Here is a 10,927-nt window from a genome sequence, read left to right on the forward strand (position 1 = left end):
CTAAATTTGCATCGTTCTGCAAACTAATCATGGGAGAGCACCTAACGCAACCAAGGCAGAATATTATGTTGCATCCATTTATTAATCTTAGGGTTGCATCACTAACAGAATCGAACCATATCTGAAAGCAGCATCATATGGAAAGACAGATCAAATACAAACCTAATGCGATTCAACGAAGCAATGGCTCGAAGCGCGCTTCGAATCATGTCTTCATTACGATCAACTTCTTGCTTGACAGCATCTTGTTTAGGCTTAAAATTAATGGTCTTCTGAAGAGGATCCACCAATGAATCTAACACTGAAAGGTGACATCAAAATTAGAAAACGAACTTCAATACGGAAAATTCTTAATACCTAAACAGAGACTGTTAAGAACCTGCCAAGACTGCAGAAGGACACTTATCAGCTAGCTTCGAGAGTATGAGATGGCAAGGCATTTTAACATCATAATGATCTGAAAAATACAAGATTGTTATCCTTCAAATTACAGATATATTAATACGTATTGAAAAAGAATAAAGGGAGGCAGGATCCTCAACCCCTTAAGTATTACATAGTTCATCAGATTTAATAATAGCTATGAAATAAATTTACCATGGTTAACATTGCCTAAGCTTTAGTAAGAAACACACAAATCTAGTCCTCTGGTACATCAGTGAAAATCATGCTCTAGTACATTGGCATCTAAATTTGTGCAAACATGCTAGGAAAAATGGATAAAGGGGATAGTTAAATATCTTAAAGCTAATACAAAGGAAAGTGTCAACATGAATAAAAATGTAGAGAATCTAAATATTAGATCGTTGTATCAGAATCATCTAACTCGCATGCATGACGAAAGGTTATAACAAAATCTCACCATCCAACCCAGATTTCAGATAAGGAACAATGAATGATGAGGGGTTCACTTGATCAAGACAACTATCCAATAATGTGTCCACGCATTCGAACGCTGCCTTCCTCAATTCAAGTCCATCATCCACAATATGCTTGAAAGGGCCAAGATCAACTGTCCGTATCAGCTCTTGCTGTGAAACATACATTATAAAAATAAGACCAACTTCACTAATATGAGATTCTACGTTGTTAAAAGTAGGCTATGAAATTCAAATGTCATTACAAATTATATGAAAATTACTGTAAATAACCCATCACAGTAAAGTGAATGCAGGTGCATATCGTAATGTCATGCTGAATTCTAAAAACTCTCATGTGGCAAAAAAAAAACAAATCAGGTTACCTTAACAATTGTCTGATCATAGAGAAGAGGCAACAGATCAGGAAGAAGACCTTTGATGAGGTTCGGCTTATTGTGTGCAAATGTGCTTAAAGCCAGGACAGAGCTGGGCTGGTTGTTCTTACCTAAAGAAATTTCAAAACACAAAGATATCCATCATATATAACTTGCAAGTCAAAAGCATGAATACAGCATACCAACAGAAAATTCAGCTACCTTGAGTGCAGGAACAAGTTTTGCAGGTTCAATAAGTGCAATTTTTCCCAAACACTCGGCCACCACATTGCGCACCCCTTCTTCCTCACTTTCACAGTGGTTGAAGAGTAAATTAAGTATTTTCTCAACACTCGACTCTTGAAACTCTGCTTTATCAACAGATTGTCTCACAATTACCTGGGTAAGAAAGGGCAATAGAATTGCATCTTCCATAAATATCTGCACGAAATCACAATCAAGGGGAAAATATTTGTTCAAGGAAACACACCTCCTTCAAAGAATGAAGCAAGAGATACTGTTTCTTCTGCTGATTATCGATCTGATCCAAGATAAACGGCAAGTATTTTGGAAGGTTGCCAACAGCGATATTACCAAGAGCATAAGAGGCAGCAGACTTTATCTCTTCAAAAGGTGATTGGAAGGATTCAATGACAATATTTTCTATATGGGCATGTGCACTAAGATCCTTCCTCCTACCAATCTCTCCCAAACATAGAAGGGCAAGGTGCTGCTTAGCCTTTAAAATGGAAAATGAAAATATGATTAGTACACAGGGAAGTGCTGAAACAATCTGAAAGGGTAAGTCATGAGGATGTATAATGGGAAGTGTTGGGACAAATTCATTCCACAATATATTGAAATGATATCCTGAAGTTATGGTATCTATTAAATTCCAGGGATAGCCTAAAATACTACAAATTTTAAGGACATCCTATCAGACTAGCCACGAAAAAATTTAAATAAATAAAATACCAAAAACAGCAATAAAGATTCAGCAGTCCATCATCCATATTTTAAACAAGATTTAATTGGGGAAGGCTGCAAAAGTAAGGAGACAGGGAAACAGATTATCAGCAAAACATTTGCTATGCAGCCGAAAAACTGGAGAACATACAGAGTTAGAACTGCTGTCATCCTTGAGAATGTCTGTCAGCATTTTCACTGTGGACGAACACTTCTGATCCCCAGCAGCAAGGCACAGAACAGCCACACATTGGGCTATTGAATGCAACGCTTGTTTGGCAATGCCACCTGACTGTGGTGAAGGCTTGGCGCTGGCAAGTAGTGACTCCAGCAGAGAATCAAAGCTAGTGTTTGCAGAATAGACTAAAGCAGCAAAAAAATTCTGTAAAGCCTGGAGCATTAAGAACAAGAAAACATAAGCATGCATAGATTTTATGATATTAAAAATGGGTAAAACATTAACTATATCAATCAATCAATGTAGAATACCAAAAGGGCTTGCCCCTGCAGCAAGGAGCTTTTAATTAATGTCAGAGCTTGAGGAAGAACTTTGTTTCTGACAGCCAGACCAACACTAGGACTGGACCTCTTGTCACTCATTAACGTGCAGCAGAGTTCAAGGGCAAGAGCTGTCATATGTAAATCAGAATCACTGTAACACAGGCAACAAAAATTCAGGCAGGAAAAATTACTGGGTCAATCAATCCTGATCATCACTGCCAATTAACATAAGGGTAGATGAGTAGACAAACCTAATTAGTCCCGAGAGTTCTACAATAATAACTTCATACGCAGAAGAACCAATCTTATCACCATATGCAACTATAAGTGAATTTAAGGTTCCTAAGGTTGCCTGCCTTAGTGCTCGATTAGCCTGTTTTGCAAACCAGCAAATCAAAGATTATTATATTATATTGGACCCTTTCTAGCAGAAATAAGTAACAACAAAAAATAAGCTTTACATACCACCACAAAAAATTCCAAGTAAACACTACTCAAGGTAATAAATAATAATACAGATCATTATGGTGAGAATTACATACTTTCCGTAGAAATGCAGTCAACTCTGCTATTACATGCTCCAGAACACATGACAGATCCACCCGAAGTGGAGAAGCAGCAATGACAGCAAATGCCTGCTCAATAAACCATGACATTATAAAAATATATTAAAAATAAATCAGCAAGCAGAAAAATATTTGATTTCTATCATGTTTACAGCAGAACATCTATGAGCAGAAAAGGAATATAGCCATCTGAAGTTACATACAACCCCCTGCTACTATAGTTGGTTAGGGTCACCAAGTCCCCAATTTGATTTGGGTCTACTACCCATATCAGTCCACTGAGAGTTAACTGTTCACTTTACATAAAGAAAATTTCAAGAAGCTTCAGAATGGCAATTTTAAGCAAAGCAATTAATTGTTACAGAGAAATGGGGGTAGAATACAAAGATTCCTGAAACTTAATTACAAAATATAAAGGGCAGCCATTGCCCAAGCATCCTGTGTTATGCAAGGTCTGGGAAAGAGCTGCATCCAAAGGTTATATAACGTTGAATATTTAGCACATCAGGTATGCTACATACAAGTAATCATAATGATTTCATTGACCTTTCCACTTCCCTTGTGAAGGAATTCCCTTATTACCATACAATTTAAAGTTTTATCTATATCACAACTTGCAAGTCATAGAAAATCCTTGAATTTTAAAGCTCAAAATTCAACTGACCAACCTTGACTGCTGTGAGACGAGTTATCTCATTTCCCATTCGATCAACAAGTACAGGAAGGCATGCTGGTAGTTCTTCATTTAGATGATCACCAAATGTTGACACAATGAGGCCAATGCAGGAGATAGCACACTCCTTAACCTCCTGAGAGAGAGAGAGAGAGAGAGAGAGAGAGAGAGTCAAGCATGACAAAAATTTAAAAGCAATCTTCAACAAATTATCATACTAACCTGATCTTGATCTTGGTTTATTAAGCGCGACATAATGCCATTATAAATGGGATGGACGTATGGTCTGAAATCAAATCCAGATCCCTACACCACAATTTCATTTCAATTAGGAATAGGTCTGACACTATTTCTCAGCCCAAAGATGGTACACACAAATACCTCAATGCTAGGGCGGACAACGCGTACGAGTTCTCCGCATACCCTCAAGGCCTCAGCAGTGACCTTATAATATCGCTCACCAACAGCTGATAGAACAGGAGCAGAAAGAGCCTAGTAACAGGAACAGAAATTCAATAAAGCAGTATGCTTCCATTTGTCATGCGTAGAGTCATAGACATTAACGTAACATTCACGTTACTGCCCTTTAGTGAAATATTTCGACAGGCAAAGTAAAAAACAATAGAAGTGTGTAAAGGAACAGCTATATAAAAGGTTCGGATGTTGATAACCAAAAAACGGATTTCATAGTTGACACAATCCTTGTATGAAACCCACTATGGTCAAATACGGAGAAAGACTTAAATCACAAATGCTACTGACAACATAAACATGGCCAAATCAGTTATAGAAAAGAATGTCAATAACCCACCTCTAGGCAACATGGATACCTAAATTATGACATGAAAGAAATGTTTCGACCAAAATGCTTGAGGATCAATCTATAAGTACAATCCGAGAAATGGCAAAATTATAACTTTAGTCAATGGAAACAATTTTTCTATATAAAGCAGAAAAATAGTTAACTATAAACAGTAAGTTAAAACAAATATATATATATATATATATAAGTAAAACTCATATAAGAGGGAAATACGCCAATAGTGTTTTAAAGATAATCATTAGCAAATTTATCATACACCAGCACTGATGCAGGAATCAAACCCAGAGAAAAGCATAAACTGAACAAAAAAAAAACTTGCTGTTACCTTAATATATGGGTGGAAAACATCAGGAGAGTGTGAAGATAATACCAATCTTGTAAATACGAGAGCTTCAATCTTCAAATTTGATGTAGATGATTTGTCCTGGAATGCAAAAAATAAAAATAAAATAAGAGAAAGAGAGTTTAAAGGACCAAATGACAAGAGAAAAACTATATACAAAAGCTAAAGCAATCAAAAGAAGAGCTATGTATGAAGCATAGACTTCCAATCTCAATAAAAATACATTAGATTAAAATAATTACAACCAAAGGCAATATGATGTACATTTAATGCTTTTTCGATTCCTGGAATGAGTGACCCAATGTGGTCTGCAAGACAGTCTGGCAAGACAACCACCAGTTCTTTCAGAACAGAAAACGCACCAACCTACATACACAAGTAAACTACGCTTAAAATCTAGTGAGTGTTTTAATCATATATCAACTTTTAATGACTATTACCTTTGTCTTGATAGATTTCTCACGCAACTGCCTATTTATAGATTTGACAATCTTTGAAACTTCTTGCTTCAACAACCATCTAGGACTGCATTTCAGGCAAGAACAATTCAATAAATGTGACACCATATGAGGTAAATGCAAAAACGGGCTTATCACTTAACAGCAGGAAAAGCTAGAATGATAGTGGATGAAGATAGTGCTGCTGATAAAGCATATCAACCCATATTAAAATTGTGACAAAATCATAAAACTAAACAACACAATGCATGTGCACACTCAGATCATGTGGATATAGAAAAACCAGGAAGATTACAGTAAAAACGTATATTTTATTATCAGACAGCTGTCTTCAGATACAAATCTTGTAGAATTCCCATTTCAGTAAAAGCAGCAGTTAAGAATATTGATAGAACATGGTTCGAGAAAACATTTTCTAAAAATGTCTCGAAGTGCACAACTAATTCATGCAGAAATCAGAATCAAACATTCTGAACGAATTACTGGCAATTCACTGAATCAAGTTTCCACCATCCAAAGAAATAAAAAGATAACTAGACAGAGTTATTTGGAATAAAAATCATAAGCTTGACTTGCCTCGTTTCATTTGCATCAATCTGCCCTTTAGTTACATTGCCAGTTTGACGCAAGAGCTCAATGAAAGTATTAAATACATCCATCTGCAACATATCCATGTCATATAAGCAACTTGGTATCGTTAAATAATAAGTAATAATAATACTCAATTTGAGACCAACCTTGACATTTTCTTCTCTCTCTTTAAATCTGTCGATCAATTTGGGACAAGCCTGTAGAACAGAAGAGTCTAAAAATTAGGCAACCATTCAAGTGATAAGATATTATAAAAGGTGGGTAAAAGTTATGTACACAAAAGCATGTAAACATAATTTTTCTCTCTCCTCCTACCCCCTATTTTAATGAAAATATTAAATGTTATTGGAAGGAAATAACGATAAAAGCATATATCTCATAAAGGTAATATAGGAACATCATTATCGCATTCTCAAATATTGAGAAGAACCAATAATATATGAACTAGAAACTGATAGCAACTTTACCTCATCATATAGCCTTGAAAGCATTTCAGGGCGAGAAACAATCAATGCTGCTAGGCATTTGGCTGCTGCTCTTCGAACTTTCCAGCTGACATCTTCATCATCTGTATATTCATTTGCACTCTCACTGCAAAAGAAACAATATATTCAACATAAGATACAAGAATAACATGCAACCATGAACTCCTGTCCATACAAGCAGCCAAGAGAACAAAAACAAAGGTCACATACTCATCCTCCTCCTCTTCATGACCTTCATCGTCAGTATCCTCCTCCATATTGTCAGTGAAGTTTGGATCATAGCTTAGATATTCTAGCGTCAAATGTAGAATTTCATCACAATACAAGGAAATATCCCTTGGGCACCTTAAGAGAAAGCTTTCTAATGCCTGCAGTAACATTTTATTATTGAGCCCAAAGCAAATATCTTACAGTATAAAAACAACAAATATGTTACACACAAAGCTCTTCATCATTGTAAAGCTTCTGATAACAAACATAGCACCTGCAAGCTATACTCACGAAGCTCTTCGTCATTTTCTGATGCATTAGTACAGTAATCAATAAGAACTGGAACCGTGTCTCCAAGATGGGACCCAAAACGGTAGCCAACAGCACGACTGAAACAAGAAGAAAGTGATTTCATTTTAACAGAAAAGAGAACTGAAGCAGAAATGGGGGAAGATGAAAGTTATTTCCCACCTCAAAGCACCAATCATCTGTATATTTGTGCGGGTCATTTCAGACTTAGCAACTTTACTTTTCAAGTTAGTAACAACTTCAATTGTTGCTTTCGCCAGTAAATCATCTGACAAGCTTGAAGAAAGAGATGCTGAAGAGAAGAAAATTAAATCGTTAAGTATAACAGACTTTAATTTCAATGACATGTATTAGATCCATAAAATTAGTGGTCCATTCGAGAAAGGAAGGGGAAAGAACACCATTTCAGTCAAGAGAAATTAAGAACTTTTCTGGAGATCATCATCAGTTTTCTTCTCGCGTCCTTTTTTTATCATAATGTTGCAAGTGAGCAATCATTTACTTATATTTTAATTTTCCTTACCAAAACTAACGCTCATGGATAGATAAACGCTCTTGGTGTTTGCTTACCAAAATATCATCCAGGCCGAAGGCCCTTTGTCAGATTTTTAAAACCAAATCAATTTTGATGTTCAAATTGATACAAAAGCCAGTTTGCAACAAAACATACATGGTATGGGTGTGTTTGTTCAAACATCAAAAGCTTTTTGAGCTACTTTTTCTAGCTTGATAGTTTTAGGGTTTAGGGAACATTTGCTTCATATATAACCATCTTAAATTATGCGAGTCCAATGACAAAAAAAAAGTAATTTTTTTTAAAAAAAAGGAGTCAGTGCGCTTGCAACAAAAAGCAACATCGAAATTCCGATGAAAAATAAAAAGCCAAAATTTCAGGTTAGTCTTACCAATGCATGCCACAGTCTTCTTGCGAACACTAGCTTGATTGGAACCCAACTGAGAAAGCAGGGAACTTAATAACAGCTCATGATCAGATGCCATTAGATTCCCAAATTTATGAAGGACATCACATAAAATATCCAAGCATTCACATTTAATCTCTGTGCCCATCTGCAGAATAAAGTGGAGATTTCAAAAAGGCATGTTACTTAGAAAAACACTAATTAAAGAGTTCATAAATCACAATTAGCAGTTTCACATTTATGCATATAGTTCATGTTACACCATAAACCTTGGAAGTTGCAGGGCTAAAAATATAAACTGAAAAAACAACCCAAAGTTGCCCGTAGCTATATATAATAATAAGGGAGGAGGAAAAAAGTCACATGACATTTTTCAAAAATAAAATGAATCTATGAGAAATAAAATTTCTGACATCATAAATAGAAGCAAAGAAAAACGGAGTGTTACTTAGCCACAGTATTAAGGATGTGCAAATAAATATCGATTGAAACACTTAGGTCTAAATATTAAAAAATGAAATGGCTGCTTCATAAGTACGAAAAATCAAATAAAATATATTTAAATATCTTTTATGTCTTAAACAACTATTGCCTAATAGGTACATATCAGATCAGATCAGAAGAAACTGATAATATAAACATAAAATCATCTACAAATAGAAAATATCAACTCAGAGAGGCCTGAAGACCAAAAAAAGGTGGAACTTAATGAATGTGCCATTGGCCTCACGGATACAGATGAGTTATTATTAAAATTGAAGGAACAGAGGTTTTAAGTATAACTAAGAACATACTGAGCCAGTAATTCCTTTTATCAGTTGTGGTGAGAGAGAATGAAGAATAGACTGGGCAAGAGACTGAGTAGAAACTTCAGCAACAATTGTTTTCAAAGCTATGCTGGCAATATCACGATGCTGATCCTTCCCATTTAGCAATTTATCACAGAGTTTTTCGGTCATTTCCACAACCCTTGCCTCACTCACCTTCCTCACTAATGGAGCAAGACTGCAAATCTTTTATCAAGTTAGATTCATAAATATAATATTTAATACATTTCTGAAAAGTATCAAACTTTATCATTTATTTTTTATTTTCTCATTGTAACTTGAGCTCCCTACAACGAAGACCCTTGAACAAATAATTTTCTGCAACACTTGCGTTTGTAAAAACAACGGGGATTAACAAGCTGACTTTTCATTATAAGTTATTAAAAGTGTAGGCATGATTTTAGCTTCTGTAATAATAATAATAGTAACAACACAGAAAAAGAGAATAGCAGAATGAGCAAAAAAATCCTACAAAATCTTTTAAATTATACTTAACTAACCTTCGAAAACAGTGGCATAAATCCATAACTGACGGTAGAAGACGAAATAACACTATTTGAAACATACATGCAAAGCAAAACTAAAATATACAAGTGAGCATAGAGAATTGCTGTACCATTTGACAGCCAGCCCAGAAACATCACCAGCTGCATCATCAAGCTGTTGTATGATGATATTTGTCAACTTCATCTCTAGATCAGTATCAGCCTTAAATGATGATTTCTGCAACTCATTAAGCAAATCAGACGTGGCCATATATCTATAGTCCTTATCCTTTCCAGTCATCTACAAGAAACAATTCAGAAAAAACCGAAAAGGAATCAATTAACATAAATAACTATATATAATGGCACCCATACTCTCAAGCTCATTCCAAAAAGGACAGAAAACTATGTACCTTCTCTAGTATGCCAGTTAGAGTTAAATTAGCCATGTTGCCAGCACTGTGTGAATGTGTAATGCCAAGTCTCACAAAACAGCTGCAATCTGAGAAGGTGCGAAAACTGGATTTAGAAATACGTCGGATGAGTGTGACAATAAGTTGAAAGCATAAAGGAACGATTCTCCTAAATTCTAAAGAACATGGAATGCTTAAATGCTAACGACAGGGGTGGGATGCAGGAGTGAGCAGAGGCCATAGCGAGCGAAGAACAAAGAGATTTTGGTAGAGAGATAGAGAAAGAAAACAGAACCTGAAAAGCAAAAAAGGGATGAAACCCTAAACAAAGCAAAGCAAGGAAAGTGCGAGCTGAGAATCCGGCACCGGCGAGGCAGAGAGAATGGAGAAAAAGGCGATGCGATTGCGATGGATCAGAATGGGAAACGGATTGGATTCAGGTCTTGTTTCACTCCGATTGGGCTGCACTCAACACTCCTCGCTACCCAGCTCTCACTCACACCACACTCTTCTACCTTTAAACCCTATTCATTTCATTTTTTATATATTACTACTTTTTTTTTTTAGATAGACTAAAGATTTGTTTGGATGAGTTTTTAAAAAAATATTTTTTTAAGTTATTTTTTTTTAAATTTTTATAAAAAAGTAAAATTAGAAATAATTTTATGTTTAGATAATATAACTATTTATATTTTTATTGTGTATTATTTATTTATTTCGTTGTCAAGTAATCATGGTAAATAAGATAGATGTATTGGATAATGATAAAAAGAAAATTGAACGCTATAGATATATTTCTAAATAAGATAAGAATATTGGACAACTAAAATAAAATGTTTGTAGTATAATTTTGATATATTTAAAAGATAAAATCATGTGAAAAAAAAATTAATAGAATTTATTATGATTTCTATTTTTTAATTGTATTCAAAATATTATAATTTTTATTTTGTTGATTTTAATTTATTTTCAGTTTAATCTGTTTCAAACTATTATTATTGAAGTTGAATTGATTTATAACCATTTAAATTTTAAATTTTATAATTTAAAAATTTGTGATTATTTTTTTCCAAAATCAAATTAGGATTTTTTTTGTTTAAATGAAATAAATATAAAATTTACA

The 10,927-nt window shown here is 34.6% G+C and overlaps 1 protein-coding gene across 3 annotated transcripts; it reads right to left on the minus strand.

Annotated features, from left to right (window-relative positions):
* LOC107635889 (cullin-associated NEDD8-dissociated protein 1) lies at positions 1,457 to 10,329 on the minus strand (the record flags this gene model as incomplete). Of its 3 annotated transcripts, none has more annotated exon segments than XM_016339441.2 (23): positions 1,457 to 1,633; positions 1,725 to 1,973; positions 2,352 to 2,591; positions 2,690 to 2,852; positions 2,953 to 3,074; positions 3,244 to 3,336; positions 3,936 to 4,076; positions 4,163 to 4,246; positions 4,322 to 4,432; positions 5,089 to 5,187; positions 5,371 to 5,472; positions 5,547 to 5,631; positions 6,141 to 6,223; positions 6,302 to 6,352; positions 6,623 to 6,746; positions 6,851 to 7,008; positions 7,125 to 7,239; positions 7,322 to 7,451; positions 8,065 to 8,227; positions 8,874 to 9,084; positions 9,523 to 9,692; positions 9,805 to 9,893; positions 10,100 to 10,329. In XM_016339441.2, coding segments are annotated over 22 exon segments (2,907 nt in total), but the record flags the coding sequence as incomplete, so codon positions are not given.

The sequence above is a fragment of the Arachis ipaensis genome, chromosome B01 (assembly GCF_000816755.2).
Source record: "Arachis ipaensis cultivar K30076 chromosome B01, Araip1.1, whole genome shotgun sequence".
NCBI classification, from domain to species: domain Eukaryota; kingdom Viridiplantae; phylum Streptophyta; class Magnoliopsida; order Fabales; family Fabaceae; genus Arachis; species Arachis ipaensis.